Source organism: Lonchura striata, chromosome 3 (genome assembly GCF_050655825.1).
Source record: "Lonchura striata isolate lonStrDom1 chromosome 3, ASM5065582v1, whole genome shotgun sequence".
NCBI classification, from domain to species: domain Eukaryota; kingdom Metazoa; phylum Chordata; class Aves; order Passeriformes; family Estrildidae; genus Lonchura; species Lonchura striata.
The window spans coordinates 14,423,823-14,444,756 of NC_140705.1; the positions used below are offsets into that span (position 1 = coordinate 14,423,823).

At 37.1% G+C, this 20,934-nt stretch overlaps 1 protein-coding gene across 7 annotated transcripts in view; it reads right to left on the reverse strand.

Annotated features, from left to right (window-relative positions):
- The window catches only part of GREB1 (growth regulating estrogen receptor binding 1), a 92,967-nt gene that overhangs the window by 51,199 nt on the left and 20,834 nt on the right, over window positions 1–20,934 (reverse strand). For 3 of the 7 annotated variants that reach the window (XM_085576268.1, XM_085576269.1, XM_085576270.1), the window contains exon 2: window positions 2,396–2,552. In XM_085576268.1, the coding sequence (XP_085432394.1) occupies window positions 2,396–2,552 (157 nt within the window). Of the gene's footprint in view, window positions 1–2,395; window positions 2,553–7,445; window positions 7,495–11,491; window positions 11,622–20,934 lie in introns of those variants that run through there. The other 4 variants (XM_085576267.1, XM_021525390.3, XM_021525391.3 and 1 more) reach the window with 3 other exon arrangements.

Consider the following 20,934-nt stretch of genomic DNA (forward strand, 5'->3'; position numbering starts at 1 on the left):
TATTGAGAAATTATTGTACAATCATCTAGACAACTACTATAGGATAAAAAGGGAAAGTAAATCTCGAGTCTGAAGATTTATATGTCAAGGTCATTAAAATTTACAGTCCAATCTAGAAGAGTATGTTTACTTTAGAACTCTGAACATTGAGCTCCAGTCCTGGTGCACACAACTAAGAACAGAACTATACACAACTATTTTAAGGGCATGGGCCAAAGACAAAAATGCTGCAACTGAATGAAGGGAGAAGTGAAACTCTTCATCTGTACTATTTAAGTAAAGGGTAAGTTATGTGTTATGACATAACCCTGACTAATATCCAAATGCAACACAAAAGGCCTGAATGTCTCTCCAGTCCTTCCCTTTGCTCCTAGACAAGAAATTAGTTCCTTCCTCTTTGTGCCAGCTCTGAAACTTAACAGAGCATTTGCTGAGCCACCCCAGATTGCCAACCAGTAAAAAATCCAACCAAGTAAAAAAGGTGACCAATTTCCTCTTTTCTTTTTGCTGGGTTTACTTATTAAATTACCACAATGGAAGATCCAAAAGATGGCAAAATTCATGAAAAGGGAGAAAATGGAAATGTATGGATAGACAAAGAGAATAGAACAGGATATGTTTTATTTCCCTTTTGGACAGAGGTAGACTGTGAGGTTTGTTCAATCATAACATGTGATTTAAGAAAGAAATAGAAAATGGAAGTGGAGACTAAGAAACAAGAGAGCTACAGCATTTTCAGTTCAAAAGTGGAAAGAGTAAAAGAGAAAGCACTCAAGAATGAGCTGCTGCCACCTGTAAAGGGTTTCATTAGCATGGCACAAGCCCCCAAGGATGTCTCTCAGATTCAGGGGCCTCCTGGCCCTCAGAGCATAGGGATTCAGGTAGCTAGAAGTGGAAGATTCAATTTCTGACAAGGCTGCAGTACGTAAGAGCAACCTGAAGACCCCTTCCACCCGAGGAAAAACCTAGGAGGCACTCTATTATAGGTCACTTCAGAGTTCCCCATGTCTGAAACTTTCATGAAAGGAATGCTCTCTGCCAGACTGTTATGAGACTTTTAATTACACTTCAATTCTTTTTCCATTAACTACAACGAACATAGAATCAACCCCTCAAAGTTTGCAAAGTTCTTTGAAAGTCTTGAAAGAAAGAAAGAAACTACAGAAATGTGAAACTGCACTTTTTTCCTGAACAATGCATCTGCTCCTGTAGTATCTGTCCCAACTGATGTCATAATCAATTTTGTGACATCACAGCTACTGTAGAAGTTTATTAAATCATTATGGAAGGGTTTGATAGAAGGATCACATTGTGCAGGGAATCAGCAGCATATCTATTTAAACAATTAATGTATATTCATTATTTTGTCCTATGTTAGCAAAAAAAAAAAAAAAGGGGGAAATTACTAATGATGTGTGAGCAGAATTTTTTTTTTCAAAAAATATTCACAGCTGTCACTGTGAGGCTATAGCAAATACTTTATTCTGTGCAAAATACTTTTATCTGTTACTACTCCTTGGCCTGATTTTGTGTGCGTGTTACTGTGGACCTTTAAGCATTTCTCACTGTAACAGCAGCAAAGTATGACAGGGAAAGTAGATGTGGACAAGACATGAAACTCCACTCTCTTGACAGACATGACTAAATAATCAAATTATTAAATATAACTTTACACCACCATGCCAATGTTATGCACACATCAGTAAACTCACTGGAAAACATGAGACCACTATAAATAACAGACACCGAACACCAGACTGCATAACGAGTTTATCAGATCCATACAGTTAATTTAAACTACATTACTGAGAAAGCAGGCTTCTGTAAACACAAATTCATTGAGAAATCCTACGTGTTAAGTACCAACTTATGCAGGGTTTGTGAGAGCACACATCCTAAATTTTACCTTTGCAACCACAGAATAGCTACAAATATTATGCCTGAAGAAATTACAAACCATCTCAAAAGCTAAAAAATATTTCTGCTGTATTTATGCACATTGAAAATCAGTCTTAGCATACATGTTTTATAAATCTATTATGGGTTTTCCACCATTTACTGTGTGACTTTGAGCAGTATATAATAAATCACAGGGTAACAGATGTATGTTACAAATCTTCAGAGACCTCTCCACAAATGTAATGGAACAATTCCTAGAACTTCAATTTGTGTGTACAGATGAATCTGAGCAAGTGGCTTAATTTTGTCAAAATAAAAGACAGTGTGTTTTGTATTTTAACTCCAATTCTAATACATATATATTTGCAGATCATTAAAAAATCCAAATAAAAACATATGTTTATCCATATTATGATTTAAAATGTGTATGCTGAGCCATGACTGAGCAAATAGGAGAACTGCTTTTGACACAAATAGAAATTCCGTTTTTTCCTACCTTCCAGTGATGATAGCTGCTGTTCAGCTTCCAAATACAACTGAGAAAAGATTGGTCTGGGAACTAAGTTGTTTGAGCGGAGAGAGGCCTCGATAGAATTATGCAACACTTCTTCAAACCGTGTTGTCTTGAGCTGACCAGCGTAAGAATTTCCCATCTTCTCAAAAAAAAAAAAAAAAAAAGAAAAGAAAGAAAAAAGAAGAGAGACAAGAAGACAAGAAGAAAAAAAAAAAAAAGATATTACAATTTAAGCACTCAGAACTCAATCACTGCATGCTGATGCCAGACTCAACACTTCTCACTAAAGGAAATGCTTCATTGTCCACAAAGAAAGGCAAAGAACATTGACTGCAGCAGTCACTAAGCAGATCCTGCTGGTAAATTACAGGAAGTTATCTAAAAGTAACAGCTTTCTCTAATTCAGCAAAAAGGCAGCAAGCTTTGGCACCTTCTTGAAAAAATGACTAGAAATCTGATTCAAGTAATTTCTTGTTTTTTATAGCAATTGAGGAGATGAGCTTTCAATAGTCATCAATCTATTGTTAAACAACCTATTTTAAGTGATTTGAACAGAATAAATGATCTGGGCAATAGCAGTTTTGTGTATTTATCTTTGCATGTTCCATCACGGCTGAACCTGGCTAAAGCAGTTCAACATATCATTCAGAGATGCTGTCTCATAAATAATGTAGCATTGCTGTAACCCAGAGATGGTGAAATATAACTTTTACTTTTCACCCGAAACAGTATTTCTCCTTGCAAAAAAACAGCTTTTTTGGGTTTTTTTAAAATAAAACAGTATCCATTCACATGTATTGATATTGCATTCACTTATTTAACAGGACTTTACATTTAGTGAAACCATGTAATTTATTCATTCTGTCATTGAGCAAGCAGTCCATTCCGGCTGAATATTCCATGGACTTAACTGACGCCTACTTTCCATGGGGAACACAATGAACTGGTGTAACCAAAAGCCATGTCAGCTTTCTTTCCCTATTACAAAGTAGCTCTTGCCCTGGGCCCCATGTCCTTTCCCTCCTCAAGTAACTGTGAATAGAAAGCATGAAACGCTTCCTGTTTGTGGCAGTAATTCCTAAACACTGAACTGCCCCTCCTCAGCACTGGCTGCTGCTTGGGAAATTCGCCTGTTGGGAAGCATCCTGTAGGAATCAGTCAAGCAAAAGGAAAACCACTGTGAAACCACATACTGCTTGTCATGGGAAAAGGGGTTTGAAGGGAACAACGCACACACTTGTTGATTTGGATATCTTTTTTTGACTTTGCAAAGCATATTTTACATATATAATCATATTTTAGTGTACTTTTTTGTATCATGTTAATACTGAGAGTATAGCTAGTAGTATATAACACTGCTATAACAGGTATACACAGTATTAATAGGACCACAATGAGTACTATAAAACAATGGAGGCAGTATTGAAGAAAATTATTTATACTACAAGAAGGCACTACAAACAAAATATTCATGTATATATACAAAGTCAAACAGAGAAGTTGCACTGAATAGTACTGAAGTATCCATTTGGTAAGGGGTAAACAGGAAACTGCAAAGCCCATTAGAGATGTTAATTGCTAATACAGAAATCAGGCTGCATCATCTCTTCCAACAAAGAAATCTGATCACAGTTTCTATCCCACACTGATAGGAACCCACTGGCTTCTTTTCCCTACACCAAAGGCTGCTGAAGACAATGAAAAAAACTGACATCAGTGATGCCCTTAACAAGTTTTATCAAAGGTATTTGCAGGAAACCCCAGGTCAGCTCTGAAATAAATTATATCCAATGCTGAATGCTTGCTCAGGATTTATAGAGCTCACAAGTGGTCAAAAGAAAAACCCTGCATTTAATCCTGAGGATAGCACAAACCAGCATCTTATCAATGTGAGGTTACAGAGAAGGAATCAGTTAAGACTGTATTATTTGTGAAAGAAGTGGGTTTTGGAATCCTTTGTAACACAAGCATGTTTTTTTGTCTAATAGGCAGCTAATTAAATTTTGTGAATGTGTTGGTAAAATGAAACAAAAATATGATTTCTGGATTTGTAAGATCTCATATATTTGTGTGATCTTACAATCAGTGTAAACACAATCAAACCCAAGAACCTATTTTGGAATATGTGGTAAATATTTTTTAGCCATTTTTCATTATCAAACACACACTACTGGAACCAGAAAATGGGCATTACAGGAGCTTTTTTGCCAGCACCAGTCTCTGTTGTTCAGAGCCTCACTGACTCTCAACAGCAAGATAAATTACTTCTCCAAAGAAAGCAAGGGAGAAACCATTTCCCACTAACTATATGACTGTTGTCATCCCCTCTTTTCTTTACAGATGATCAGACTGTGGTATCTGAATTGCCAATTGCTGACTCCACGGCATCAGGAAGCAAAAACTGAGTCCTATGTCCCACCTCCAATGACCTCAGTACTCCCAGCCTGATTTATGTTTCTCTTGGATACAACTGGGTGCCACAGGCTAAACTTTCAAACACTTGTGAAAGTCCAAACCATGCACATAAATGGTGACCAGATCTACTAAAAAAAAACCCCATACACTGACACAGAAGGATGGCCTTCGACCCCATCTACTGATAAATCAAAGGGCATCTCTCTGTCACATGATCAGTTTCCATGGAGAGCATGCAGAGGAAAATACTTGCCAATATAAGGAGGGGGGAAAAGGCAAAGAGCTGGACCTGGAAGAGCCTCATAACAGCATGATAAAGAGACAAAAATCACTCTGAGCCACTAGGGAGCCTAAGAAAAAATTGCAGATACAAACAAAGCACCTCAGGACAATGCCTTAGAAACCCGTGGATAATGCTGGCAAAGAGATGCTACGTCCAGGCACCTGAAAATGCGAGCGATAGCAATAGTTTCTTAGTCACTGAAAGGAGTATCTCAAATTCCAAATAAAGAACTGTCAGTATTTCAGTAGTAAGCAAGGACTATGTAATTAAGAAAAATGAGGACCTTCTTAAGGCTGAATGTCTGTCACATTTAGAGTCAACTTCAAGTTCAACAGCAGTTGAACTAGTCAGGGTTTAAGAAAACCTGCTATGAGCCTGCCCTCCACGCGTGATTTCAGTAAGGAGTTCCCTCAGTGACGAGGACAATCCCTTCCACGCGGGCCATGACAATGCAAGAGAGGACGATGGCCAGCAGCAGGAGCACATTCAGTCCCAGCACCCAGATCACACAGGGAGATCCTGGGCAGAGTGGAACAGAGACAACAGCACTTTACTGACTTTTTGCACTGAGGAACACTAGGGTTTTGTGAAGACTGAAGATCTAGCACAGCAGCTCTGGACAAAATTAATCCTACACCTAGGGTACACTGGGTATCCTAAGGAATGCTATGGACTTTAGAGCATGGCAAGTAATCCAGGGCTTTTAACAACTCCCATTGAAACAGACTGATAAATAAAGCCTGCCCTCAGCAGAAACTAAGGAAACAAAAGAGTGTATGTGGGCTGTGTTATGTTGACTTAAAAAAATAATCAAGGTAATTAAGTGGGAAAATAGGAAGACCTGGCTGATTAAGAAATTCAGCCTTAGATACAAGATACAATTGTTACAGGTGGGAATGTTTCATATTAATTTGCAAATTTTTTGCATTACACAATATAATCAACACTGCTACTTTAATACAGTAATCCTTTCATTATTGCTGTATAGCAGTGAATCTGTTTTCTGAGTTTGAGCAGACAGCTTTCTATCTTTTGAAATAGTTTAACAGAGTAATTTCTATTGTATCATTTTTAAGAGGAGAATAGCAAGACATTCTCAAGCTCTCCAATAGAATTTGCTATCACTATGATAAAAGGCAGTTTTTCACTTGCATAAAAAGAAAGGATTTTTTTGCATGAACACTGGATTTAGGTATCTAAAATGCTACCTATTATTTTTTCTGTGAGGAAGGAGAAAGCATTATTTACTGCAGGTTAACAATTTAACAGAATAGTACCAGTAAAGTTCTGTGATCCTTTTGCCCTTTGTGCATAAGTTATATGTATCCAGTAACACCCAGAAATTTATCAATGTTTGTAAAGTCCAGTAAAGTCTCTACTGATGTATTAAAAACATCAGTCTAAGAAGAAAGAAATCTTAGGGTAGGGTATGTAAATATAATAGGTATGTAAATATAACTGTAAGACAAATAATAAATTTGAGACAGCACAAAACTGATTTTTTTCAATGGTAGTGATATATCTTGCAAAATCCTCCTAATGGATTAAGTCCAGCCATGAAACACCACAATTTACTCTTTTATTTCCATGAAGCCATCTGTAATTACAGTGTTTTCTCTAGCTTTGGATTAGGAAGAATAAATTATTTTTAATTTCCTGTGTTAATGTGTGTCATGTGTAGAAATGATACTGTGTGGTATTTTCCACAGGTTACATAAAATCTATTCCCACAGGTTACACAAAATTCTTGCTTCAGGAGAACTAAAAGACACTCTAATATTCAGCCCCCATGAGATCCAATGCAGTATTATATGTTACGGCTTTATTACTAGTCTGAAAATAAGGTTACTCCATCCAAAATGCCCTTTGGGAACAGTCACTAGTCCATCATGACTCTTGAAGTGCATCTGGGAGCTACTGAAAAGAAGGAGTACAGGCACCAAAGCTATGCCAAGATATTACAACATAAAATTGATTTCTGGCACACAGAAATCTCTCCTTCAATTGTTTCATTTAGTAGTACAGCTGTAGCCCATATGGGCAAAGAGAAATTAAAAATTATTCTTCCAGACATCAACCAAGTTGTTCATGTACCACAAAATTATCACTTGTAGAAGTAATTTACAAAGCTTTTACTCTCTGTTAGTACAAAACCACCTAACAGCATTGTAAAGAGGTGGATTATTGCCAGTTTCTGAGAAAAATACTAGTTTTTGGAAGTCAAATCTGTTTCCTCACTATTCTGCAGACTGACTTGGCAGTAAGATAGAGGGGGGAAAAAGGGCTCAGAGGACTGATGTTTATGATATAATACTGAAGCATGGGAACCATCACCTCATTTGAGATTACTTCCAGACCAACATTTTACCAAAATTATTTTCGCCAAAATCTTCAAGAAGGGTTTGATTTTTGTCTCGTAGTGTTACCTGAAAGAGAAATTTTCAAGTTTCAAAAGATGCTGTGAAATGAAATTACAATTCTTTCCTGAGCCCAATTCAACCAATACCAACAAGGATAAAATCAGTAGTCACTTATGGATCTGTTGATTGAAATCCACTTCTTCGGGGAAGTAATTTTTATCTCAGAAGTAAAGCTGTCAGATGAATGAGAAATCTCTAGTCATTCTGTGTTTCATATATGACAAGAGTTTGGAAGTTCAGTAGACCCCCCTTTGGCCCATTACATTTTAAATGCAACATAAAACCTTTAAATAAAACCACAGTTACCTTTGCCAGGAATTCTAGCTCATTCTCTGTTACCAGATATTAGAATTTCCATATGTCTTGTGGACTTATATGAGAAATGTTATCTAAAGACCAGCCCAGACTAAACTTAATGGTTTCCAAAAAATTTGGATAGTAGCTCATGATGAAACACAGACATTGATTAAGGCTGATGACAGGTCACAGAGAACTTAATCCTACCAACTTTATACAGCCAAGAACAATTCTGCTGCTGCTTCCATAAAACAAATATACTGTAACAAGACTAGGCAGATATCTCTACCATTTATTTTTATCTTCTGTTTGCTTTTAATTTTCATGTGAGGTCTTCTTTTGATTTTGAAAATCAGGCTGACTACAGACAAGGATTTTCTGCATCAACAGTGAGAAGATTTCCTCTGACTCATGTTTCCAAGCAACAGGATGTTGGAACAAGAGTGCAGATTGAAAGGTGTCAAGCCTTTTTTTTTTGCAACTCTCGACTCCAAGCCACAATTCTTATATTACTCACTGAAATCAGTTCTTTCACTCACTACACAAGTAAATAACTGGAAAATGTCTTTATTCTCAGGAGATCAGGAGATTGTTGCAGAGATTAATATGGACACTTTTGCAATGAAATTCAATACAGGAAAATTGCCCCACCTACTGTAAAATAAGTTCGTTTCCTAACTGATCAATATGAAAAAAGGATGAAAACAAACTCGGACAAATCAGTGTTAAACCACTTCAATAAAACACTATTTAAAAGCTATTGCTTTCTTTTTTCTTCGGGAAATAAATAAATTTTTTTAATGGCTCATTCTTATTATAGATTTATTTCACATCCGTTTTGGCCATAGCAAAGACAGCTTTTTTAAAAAAAAAAAAGAGTATTCTTATGTTTTTTTGCTGAAATTTTTCAACTGCAAAACCAATAAACATTACTTCTGACTGTTTATTTTTTTCTATTTAAATACTACAATTCATGCAGGGAACAGTAGCAAAAATAGCAAATTAATATTTTGTACAGAAAAAGAATTTCCTGATATGTCAGAAAAAAAACCAACAAAATCAAAAGAAAACTTCTCATACAAATTCAACTTTACATTGAACGAAAAAAAAAAGAAAACCTGAAAAAATTCAGAGCAATCTAAGTTCTCATAAACTCATTAAAATATACAGCTATTCAAGGGGATCTGGACTAAGGCATGTGGCAATTTAGTGACAAGGAATCTAAATTGTGACAGCCTACACTGTACTTTTCTGGGGAAACAGAAAACTCCAATTGCAATCAGGTTCCTGTAATTAATTAAGGATGAAAGATTGTTTTGGTTTTTAAGACAAAGTTCGGTCTTCCTTTATGGCAACAGAAAAGGTAAGCTTCCTTCACCCTAGTAACTCTTATACCTACTCTCAAACCAGAGATTATTTTTTTCTGAGACTGGTTTGTGCTAAAATTACACTATATTTTAATTTATTTTAAATAGAATAAAAAATGCCGAAGTTCAAATTGCTCATAACAGAAATCATTTGTTAAAAGCCATTACTCTTAAAGGATTACTCTTAAAGGATTGCTCTTTAAGTTTCAAAAAATCATAATCATAAGCACTATTGGGACTGATGCCTAATAAAAATCCCTATCTGCAAAAAGAATTCAGAAGGAATCTTTACTTAGACTTTTTAAAAGTGACTTAGCATCTATTATTAATCTATTTTAATTTTCACTGGAAGTCTACTTTAGATATAATAATGGCACTGGTTTTCATTTATTTGCTTCTTGTTTTAGCATGAACCTTCTTTGCAAAGACTTGTCATTCCTTTATATCCTGACAACTGGGCCAAGAAGCCACTTGATAAAAATAAATGTGAGCTGGGTATAGTGCTGCATTAATAGTGCAGACTGAGCCTAATATACGATATGGCAATAAATACATTGAGGCAGTGGCACTTCATCCTGTAAATGCTTTCATATTCCTCTCTTCAAGAAACAATGTATTCTGATACAGATTTCCTTGACTTTCCTACAGGATCTCAAAAGCTTTGCAGGTGTTACTGGAGAGAAAATCTCTTATCAGGATAGTGCAGCTGATTTGCTTTACTATTTCTCCAGCACAGAACCCTGATCCTGTGGCTGGTCAGGCAGCACTGCCTTAGCTCCCATTTGCCTTTTGTGCATTGCTTTGATCAGCTCCTGGCTTTGGATGAAAGCAATTCTTTCAGAGGCCACCTTCAAACTCTCTTAAAAAAAAAAAAAGAATTACATACATAAAACCAATTGAGCTTGTTAAGCAGCAGGAAGAAGTCAAGTAGAGGGAGGAGAAAGGGAGGGAAGAAGGTGCCACAAATCAGGGCTAGGAAGCAGTGATCAAAGTGGAGACTGGAAAATTCATAAAAAAGATCCTGAAGTTGTACAGGTCTGGGGCATTCCTGTAAGTGCAAAAGCTCTCTCACTGTTACTTAAGGAGATACAGCTCTCTCTCCAAGAACTGTCTCAGACATCTCCTCCAGTGCTTTGAGAACAGCCACTTGAGATCTGAGTAAAGCAGTAGGGAGCCGATTGGCAAGTCAGGAGAGATATAATCTTGAAATGCATATTTTCTAAAGAAAATTCTAAGAAACCAGAACTTAGGACATACTACTATTTCTTCTGGTGCTGGTTACTAGTGCTATAGGGTATTTCCAAGAATCTTTTCCAAATCCAAAAGAAGTATATAAAGAGTAATGCTGTATTGATTGTACAAGCTAGCTTTTTGAGTCATCCTCAAAACCAGACTTTTGTTTTTCCTTACACCAAGCCTCCAGGCTCATTCCTACCTCTGCCCCTCCAGGCTCAGCCCTGGAAGCAGTGCAGCTGAGGCCTGAGGGGCAGCCACATGCTCACAGAGATTCCAGAGTGTACAGTTTAACACACTGGAGCTGTCTGCCAGGGCAGCAGAGGCAGAGCCAGTGCCTGTGGCAGCTCTCCCAAGGATGCACACACAGTGCACAGGTTCAGAGGTTCCCCCTCATTCACAGCAAATGGCCTCACTGCTTGAAAGAGAGCTTCACTGATTTCTACTAGCAGAGCACACTCTACTGTATCTAGGTCATATTTTCCAGTCATATTTTCCATCTGATGAACAAAAAGTGAACACAAATACAATGGGAGCAGTTTAAAATGTGCCTCACCATCTGTGGATAGCAAATAGATCTGTAGATGAGTTTATCAAATTACAAAATAGATTTGAACCTCAGGGTTTACTCAATCAGGATATTGATTGCACCAGTATTATATGTTGAAAATACATTAAATAAGAAACATTTGCAAACAAAAACATACAATCCAAAAAATTAATCAAATATCTTTAATTAGAAGTATCAGTAGAATCCTCAAATTTAATTCATTTAAGAAACTGAACTTAGCAGTTTTATATCTGAGAGTTTAAAAATTTAAGTTGTCTGAACTTCTAGTATTTTGAAGTTTTCCTAAGAGGAGATCACTCAAACCAAGGACAGCAAACAAGAGACAGCAAATGCAGACAAATTAATATATTTACAACATTAATATTAGTTGTAAAATGTCTCATAAATATCATATTTGAACAGTAACCAATATAAGATTGTATATGTTATATTAATATTTTTATTAAACTGCATTTTTCAGCATGGAAATATGCCATAGAAAATATACTGTACCGTACTGAAAGCATGTGCTCCTCAGCAACCTCCAGTAAAAGACTCCTGAAGTTTCATAACCTGACTGCAGTGCTGAATACTTTACACCTTTGGTAACTGCCAGAGATTATGTCTTTGTGGAGTTTTCTTTTTGGTTTCATTTAGAAGAGACTGCTGCTTGGCAAATTGGTGAGCACACTTAAGGCTCCTGAGTCAGCACTGTGCGCAACTGAACAACCCAGTCGGGTCACCATGACACGAACACTCTCCTGTCACAGCAGAGCACAAAAAGGTTTCAAACTATCTATTCTGTAACTATGGCAAAAACTAAGTAATGAGACAATGATATACCCTGGCAAGGTGTTCTCTAATTTGTGTACTGGCTATACTGAATGATAAATGGTCTGACTTTATGTCTTATTAATACAGAAGTGCTGTGCTGGGTCATGGTGCTCCCAGCCAGGCACACATGAATTTATCAGTCTGAAACATTATTAACATCAACAGTTTTGTTGGAGGCTTTTGGAAAGACTGAAACAGTCTGGGGTTTTTAAGAAATAACGGTGTCCTTTTGTACTATATAGGTATCAAAATCATTGAAAGAAAGCATTGAGTGTGTACTGTAGGTATTTTGTTTTGCTAACAGAAAAAAAGATTAACAGGAAAATGAAATCAGGTATGTAGCAATATTATCTTTGTGTTGGTACTATGCCCGTATCTCCCGTACAACAGGATAGGAAGTCAAAACAATATTTGAGAGAACACGTTCAATATAACACTGGATATACAAAGAAACAGCTGTTGCATCACATTTAAACAAACACTGCATCTTTTCAAGATACAACTAGAGTACATGTACAGAGAGTGTTTCTGCTAAAAACATATCTATAAAACATTTCTTTAGGTAACAAATAACTTCAGGATATAAAAGCAATAATTTTGATAATTGAATTTTCTTTTTCTTGTATCTCCAAGTCATGCAATGTTCAGATACATGCCCGATTTTAAACTCAGTTAAGTGTTACTGAAATTAGTAAAATGAAGCACTTGGCTCCCAGGTGAATTAAGCTTCTGTGTATCTTTATATGAAGAATATTTTTGGTACAGCTTGTGAAACTTGATTTTCACCCTTCACTCTCAGGACATGGTTTCATGACTGGCTCAGGACTCAAAACTCAGGTTACTGTTGGAAAGCAACATCTCTCACTGCTGATTGCATATTCCCCCTCTGTTGTTCAGTGGCATTGATGTCAGCTGATATAACTGAAGACTTGTAGTTTTTGTAGGGTCATGTTTTGCTAGGTCAGATCTCTGATCTAGCTATACATAAAGTATATGGCCATTAATATATGCAAAAGAAAAGTACCAGTACATAGCTAGGGAGGGTTGTGAGAACAGTATCTTTTTCTATAAAAATGCTTTAAATAACACTTCAAAATTTTAAAGATACAATTTCTGATTCTTCTGCAATATAAGAGGGAAAAACCTGAATTGTAAATCTTCTTGAAGCTTTAAAATGTTGAGAATTTCAGTGATTTAGTGCTTTCACTGAAATTGAAAATTTTCATTGTTTATTTGGTAATTTTTTAAAATGTATGCTTTCTCTATATACTCAACATGCTTTAATTTTTGATTGGCCCTGAACTGGTCAGGTAATTGTACTGGATGATCACTGTGGGGCTCTTTCAACTGACAGGCTCTACTCTAGTCCAGTCAATTCTATTCTTGGATTTTAGACTAAAGCACTCCATTGAAGAACGTGAAAGAAAAACTGTCCAGAAAGTAGTAAATAATGATTTAGGATTTGTATATTTTTCTGTTGCTACAGAAGTAACTATAAGCTTTATAAATGTTCTGTATTTAACACCAGATAAAGGAGACCTCAGCCATGCATTTTCAAGTAGGGTACAAATTTTTTCAGCTAAGAAATGCAGGAATGACTGACTGGTTTTCTACCAGCACTGTACCACTATGTATCTTCAACATATTAGCTTGACAAAATTGGCAAATATTATACTGACAGCCAAAGTTTAGAGAAATCCAAAAGGAAAACAAACATTGCAAGAAATAGATTTGTGTGTGAGAGGTGATTTTTGAAAGACTAGCTTTTAATAATTTACCAAGCCAACAAAAACAAAACCCAGGAAATTCACCTTTTACAGTAAGTATAACTTGACTAATGCAGTCAAACATATTTGCCTCATAACAGTAGTGCATTCACAAGCAAAATTTCTCTAGGATGCACTGCCCAGGATGTTTTTTAGAATGAAGTCTACAATGCTGCAGTGTCTGTCTCTGACTTTGCTTTGTGCTGGGAACACCACATCAGTGTTAAAGAATATTAGCACAGGGGAGATGTGAAAGAAGAATATGTTAACCTGATATTCAGAAATGGAATGCAGAAAGGAAAAGAAGCCTGCCTGCTTTGGATATAAGCATGGAAAAGAAGTTCCAGAGGAGAAGAAAGGGCAAGAGGGCACAAAGGCCTCTATTGTGTTTGATTAGTAGCCAGAGCAGGAATTCCAGGAATGGGCAGTGAGCATGGAGTTTATGTATAAGAGATGTTGTATACAGAAGCAGTAAGAGTTAGTCACTATACAGCTGCTGATACAACATCAACCAGAAAAGAGGGGCTCTGCCTGCTGAAATGAGCTGCAGAATCCGTGTGAAATGAGTCAGTAATGTAAGTGATTAATTGACAGAACAGTTGTTAGGGGAAAGCTGATCATGTAATTATCCCAACAAAAGGTATGTAAAATTGTAACCTTGTACCCTAGGCATTAAAGAAGAGAATCATATTTTACAGGACTCTGTAAGACATGTTTTTCACATATTGAGAACACTGGAATGGAAGTGAAACATGGCATGTAATTTGAAGTTATAACCTCAGGATTACAAGATTTTCAAAAGTCTAAAGCACATGGTCACAAAAATGATAAATGGCATAATAAAAACAATTTACCAGGACATGCATTTATAAGGCAGAATGAGGAGAGTTGGTCCCCTGTGCAATCATAACAGAAAATTAAGATATGATAGTAAAGTTTAATGTTTTGGGGTATTTTCCCCCCAAGAAGATGAGAGGTTATTTATGATCAAATGATTGATTTAGCCAGAGACTTTAGCAGGAAAAAGCAGACTGTTACTTGAAAAGTCCCCAAGAACTTAGTATTTGAAGCATTCTGCATGCAGACTGTGTATGAAAGAACTGGGTCATGCCAATCAGAATGACTGGTTTAATTGTGAGACAACTATTTTTCTTCTCAAAATGTTTTTTAAATGGCTGTAGGTATACCTGCCTTTTGTGTTTATACAGAAATAATACTGGAGTTTGTATAAAATCTTATATAAAATATCATCTATATAAGCTAAAAATACATACCACGCTGGTATGGAGGGTACTTATGTGGAGCCCAGATTGTCTCCTCCATGAGAAACACTCTTGTCTTGTGTATGTACACGCTTGTCTTGAACATATACAAAAGGAGAACTTTAAGATCATCTAGAAATAGAGACTGCATTCAACAGCCTAACCAAGGTATTGTCTAGCTTTGAGATGTTCTGGGTAGTTCTGTCTGGATTCTGACTGCTGCTCCAAAGAAGCAGAGTTCTGAAGTAAGTCCTCTGTCATATATGCCAGTCCTTTATGGACACCTCAAGTAAACCAATGAACTGCGTAAACCATGAAACCAGGCACCAATATTTAGGTGAATTAGACTCTAGATATCTAGTGTTTTGCTATGTATAAATTTCCATTATAATCAATAAAATCATGGGATCTGAAAGAGATCTTGGAGATGATTCAGCTGACCAGCTGCCAGTGTTTATTTAGCTCAACATGAGCTGACTCCCTCCCCAGCTCCATTGACCACACTTGGCTTCAGTGACCACAAGGCACTGCAGCTGTGGCTGCACAAAGACCTCTATATTGAGGAGTCTTGGGGCTCAATTCAGTTGCTTACACAAAGATGTTTGGTGCTCTTTGATATGCTCCAGGGTATCTATCTGAGGCAGCAAGACAGGTACCACAAACACCTGTAGAAGACCATGCCAGGTAGGATACCTGAGGGCATCTCAAATTGCAGAAGAAGCACATAAGACACAGAATCACATCCTGCATCTCAAACTAAATCCTACTCTCAAAGTCAAAAACTGGCATGTCTGTGGGTGCATCTACATTGTTAAGTGACTCCACTTGCAGTATGCTTCCAGCTCCCCATCACCTGATCACACTGTGTACACACTGGTTTACATCCAGGTACTGTGCACTCAGTGTACAAGTAGTGTACACTGCACGTTAGTTCCACAAGTAGTTAAATAAGGCCCTCCTTTCTCCAGAGACTGAAAAATTAAAATAAACAGGGTCATGCTGACCTCAAGGCAAGCTACGGACTTAATTACTGCCAACAGACAATGATGAATCATACCTCAGCAAACCTCCCATTCCTTTTCAATAGAATGTATTATCAATCAGACATATTGTTTTACAACTGGTAGGACCTACACCAGAAAAATCCTTCCTTTCTTCAAGGCACAACAGGAATATTTCAGAATGTCATATGTGTTTCTTCATCGCTCTTAACAGTCATAAACTGTTGATGATTTCATGTCTTACCCATATTTAATTTTTACTCACTTGCTGCACATAAGTATCTACCACATTCAGACATGCTGTATCTGTGTAAAAATCTCAAATGAATTTTCACAGATAATTTTTTAAAAACTTGAAAGCTACAGCCTGACCAATACTTCTGTAGCTATTAAAGACTCCAGCTGTTCAAAACACTTCCTTGAGAGTGTTCCTTCATCTGTAGTAATTGTTGCAATGGGCAAAAAAGCCTCTGAACCTCCAGGCTGAGCGACATCCCTTTGAGTGCTTAGAAAAACAGCTCTTAAGAACTCTCAGCTTTCTGCGCTCTCTTTGTGAAAGACCTCATATGCCAAGCCATGTGATGGAGGCTGTTGTACAGCACATTGGGTCAGGAGACAAGACGTGGCACCATCTCATACCTGGGGAACAGGCACATTACATTCTGCTAACGTGAACTGAAACTAATTGAAAAAATCCTGCGCTCAGTGTGTGTGATTTGATATGCCTGTGCTAACCCACTGCCTATCTCCAACTGCTGAGCCAGCAAGGATGCTATTCCACTGCAAACTACTGAAGACACTCATACCATCCCCACTCACTGCCATGTTTTGTACCTATTTCCCAATTTGCCATTTAGGTGTATTTCCAGGCCCCACATATTCTTTGGAAGGAATCATGTCTGTGTGCAGCCCCAGATGGCTTTTTTCATATTCAGTGCATCAAGAGAGGAACATGTATGTCCATTTGTAAGCCAAACAAATGTAACACAGTACAATTACACACACAGCTGCTGTAGTACAGCACATCTTTCTATTAGAACATCTTACTTTAATTACTATGAATCATTAGAGTTTTAATCTCTTTAGTTCACCTTGTGTTTGTATATTTTTTTTTCTTAAGAATTCTATCACCTGGTCACTTATAATACTAAAGACCTTAGTGTTGTCTATTGGGTGCATTGAGAATGCTCACAACAGTATAGTTTTCAATCTGACTTAAAACCTGTCCCATGTTACTTTTGAGAGCCATCACAACCTGCAGATCATGGATTATGTATCACAATTCCTGAATACTTCAGTGATTACTTAACATCACCCTCAGAGAACAACAGGGAAGTAATGGTATCTTATTCCTCCATTTTACTGAGTTATGTTCAGATTTACAGTAGAAAATAAGTGAAATCAGCATAGCTTCTATGAGTATCTGAATCTCTAATTACAAATTAAATCCATGCCAGGTAATGTTATCTAAATACTTTTGAGAGTCTGAGTTCAAAAATTTCAATCAATGTCAAGCTGTGGAAAAGCTCAGATCTGAATGCAGCTCATTATCTATTTACTATTTAGTTTACATGTTGGAAGACATATGGAGCTTGGAGAAATAAATCATTCTATTTCTGTAATTCTACTTGGAAAGCCTAACTATATGGCCACATAAAAACAATCTTCAAAGTAAGTCTCCTGATGAAAAAATAGATTTTTTTTCCTTATTTGGGTAGTGCTAGAAATTCCCTGTCACTTTTGAATAACTCTAAGCCATAGATGAGGAAAAATAAAGCATAAAGTTTTCACATCTGCTGTCTTTCTCTACTGCTCCTTAATTGAGCTGCAATTAGAGTAGAGATGAAAATCAACATGAGCCAGCCATGCACTCTTGCACATGAAAGGCAGCCCAAAAAGGCAAATTTGTCCTGAGCTGTATCCAAAGCAGCACAGGCAGCAGGTGAGGGAGGGGATTCTGCCTCTGTGCTCAACTCTGGTGAGACCCCACCTGCAGTGCTGATCCAGCCCTGGGTCCCTGCACAGGAAGGACACTGTTGGAGCGAGTCCAGAGGAGGCCACACAGATGTTCAGAGGGATGGAGCACCTCTGCCATGGAGACAGGCTGGGAGAGTTCAGCCTGTTCAGCCCAGGAGAAGAGAAGGCTCTGGGGAAACCTTAGAACACCTTCCACTGCCTAAAGGGGCAGTACAAGAGAACTGGAAGAGGGACTCAAACATAGGGATTTTTCTAATATTAAAAAAAAAAAAAATCAGAACAGGTCTAGTATTTGCAAATAGAATAAATAGTACTACAGACTAGGAATTCAGCTGCCTCTGTTCTTCCATTACATAAAAACAACAGGCAGTTATTTGGAGGAGCTATAGACACTATTTTGCAAACTTTGGATCCTTCTTCTCATTCTGTTTTTAAGAATCAATTCATTTTTACTTTAAGTTTTATTATAACTAATTCAAAACAGCACAACCATTTAAACAAGTTTAGTCTATCAATTCACCCCAAGCAAAAAATACAAAGGGAAGAATTTTTCATAATTTTCGCATATATGAACATAATTGCACTTTTCAACTGAATACAATAAAGTTACCTACTGTGAATATATTACAATGTGAAAATACTTTCATTATGCTGCCACCATATAAAATTTAATGCAGTTTCCAAGGCCGCAAAAGTTCACTTTAAACAGAATACTGAGTATCAAAGTGCAAAGGTCCTACAAAATCTACCTTAGTTTAGCATTCTGAATAACCAAAATGTGGTGCTGCAATAGCATAGTGACTCTATATGCTGCTGCTGACCGTTGGAAAAAATAGCAAAAAGTTTTAAAAAACAAGTACTCATTACATAATTATATAATTAAGTATAATGCTTGCTCTTTTATTCTAAGTATTTATCAAAAAGCCATTTTGGACCCAAGTCTGCCAGAATGATAATAAATTAATCAACAAAATTAGGATTCATTTTGACAGATGCGTGATTTTTGACATTATGCTGAAAGCAATGTTAAAATCTTTAGCATTTTTGACACCTCATACTACATAAAAGAAGCTGGGGGAAACACTGTCATTATGACATTTTTGGCTTGTTTGACATTTTGTCTTGTTCTTTTTTGAAATCATGATTGCACATTCTGCAACACATACAGAAGACATATTAATAGAAAAGGCAATCCAGAGCAATTGATCTATTTAAAAAAGCAGTACAAATTGTACACAGCATTATTTCAGTTGGTGGATAGTGTCTCACATTTTTCAAAAATGCTGGGCATTGCTCTCACATTTGAGTATTACCCATTGTACATTGTCCCTGCAGCAGAGAACAGTCGAGACAGACTAAAGAATAGAGTTCATGTGACTGGATGAAAGAATGGAACAGCACTCTAAACAGACAGCAGGAACAGTACAAAATGGTATGTCTGAAACACCACAGCTGGACAGAATGCATGACATGTTCCTAACTGACATGTTAGGAACAAGTTTTATGTAACAACAAATAGTTCTTGTCTTTAATGGGCAGCTCTTACACAACTGTCAGCATCTATTTTCCCCTGTAATTATGCATCCAGTATATTTTACACACACATATAATTTTTCCAATAGCAGTAATCATTTCATATAAATGACAGTCTTTTTTCTAGACATCTGAAAAAGGCTCTTTCAGAAAAATATTGTATTTTCTGGTATAATTTGAAAGCATGAAGATACGCATTCAGAAATGTTAGCACAAGATCAGTAGGAGACAAATTTAAACTTGTAATAAAAACTTTTAAAGTTTCAGCTGTCTTTGATTCTGAGTAGTTCACCTGCCTGAAGAATAAAGAAAAATGTCCTTTCAAAGGCACCCAATTACTACCTCTGTGACAGAATATGGGATGAACTGTAAAGGAAATGTTCTCAAGAATTTATCCTATGCAGGGAAACATGTGAAAAATTACTGAGAAATAATCATAACTACTGCTTGTTTACAAGCTGACTTAGACTCAGGAACATTACCTCTGCCTAAAGAAAAGTATGAATCAAGCCCATAGGAGGGCCCAGGTCACTTTCAGATTGAAATATCCTTCTTCATTGTCTCCTGTGTTAAAAATTCTGAAGAAGAAAAGGTAGGAATAATTGTTTCACAGAAAATAACCCTACCTCTTCTTGAATTCTGTTATCTAAGTCACTCTTCCTAACACTCTGACTGATGACTTCTTTAAGTGCTTGACATTATGGACTTGGAAACTGTACATTATTATCTTGGCCTCATCATCTCCTGCATTCAATTACCAGTCTATATACTACATGAATAGCCTCTTCCCATTAAGGTGACATCCCTTACCAAAGCAGAGTTTTACAGAACTTTCTCTGATTTAATGGGTCTTTACTTTATAAGCAGTTTTGAAGCTTTGCTTCCTTCAAATAAATTCTACGTACCACTTTGGTTTGATTTTTCCCACAACACGTGCCCCAGTATGCTATCAAGAAGTTCTTTTTAAGCAATAGCTACATCTCAGTGATGGATAAAAATAAATCAGGTGGGTAGGAACTACCTGTGCATACACACCTATTAACAACTACACATACACACATACACACACACAGAGATTCTTACATGTTCTCAGGCTGAGGTTCAGCTATCAATGCATAATACGACACTTAGTTGTGTATATACTGTAGTTTCCTTCATTAGTTGGCATTCATCACTCTACTTGCATGACCTCAGCATGAATGTGGCTCCTTTGCCATGTCTATATTGCTACATAAAACCAGGCCACTGGTGGTAGCACAGTCATGCCCACTCCCCTGAATCCATGCAGTGCCCTGTGGCTTTGTGGGCATATCGAGTGTGGTTTGAGTCAGCACTGTGATCCCAGGGCTGCATTGCAAGTCATGACAGCAGTGCTTCCACAGCATGGAACAGAATGGCTGTGGAAATGCTTTAATGGGGAAAAGCTGCTGGGAGCACATGTGAGGTCCCGGTGCTCTGGGAGCAGTCCCTGGTGCATGCCATCCCCAGCCCAGGCTCTGCCTGGAAGACTATTGACTGCCACAGCCCAAAATTGTACCAGGAACCACTCTGACTGGAAGTTCAGCTCAGGCTCACCACAAACT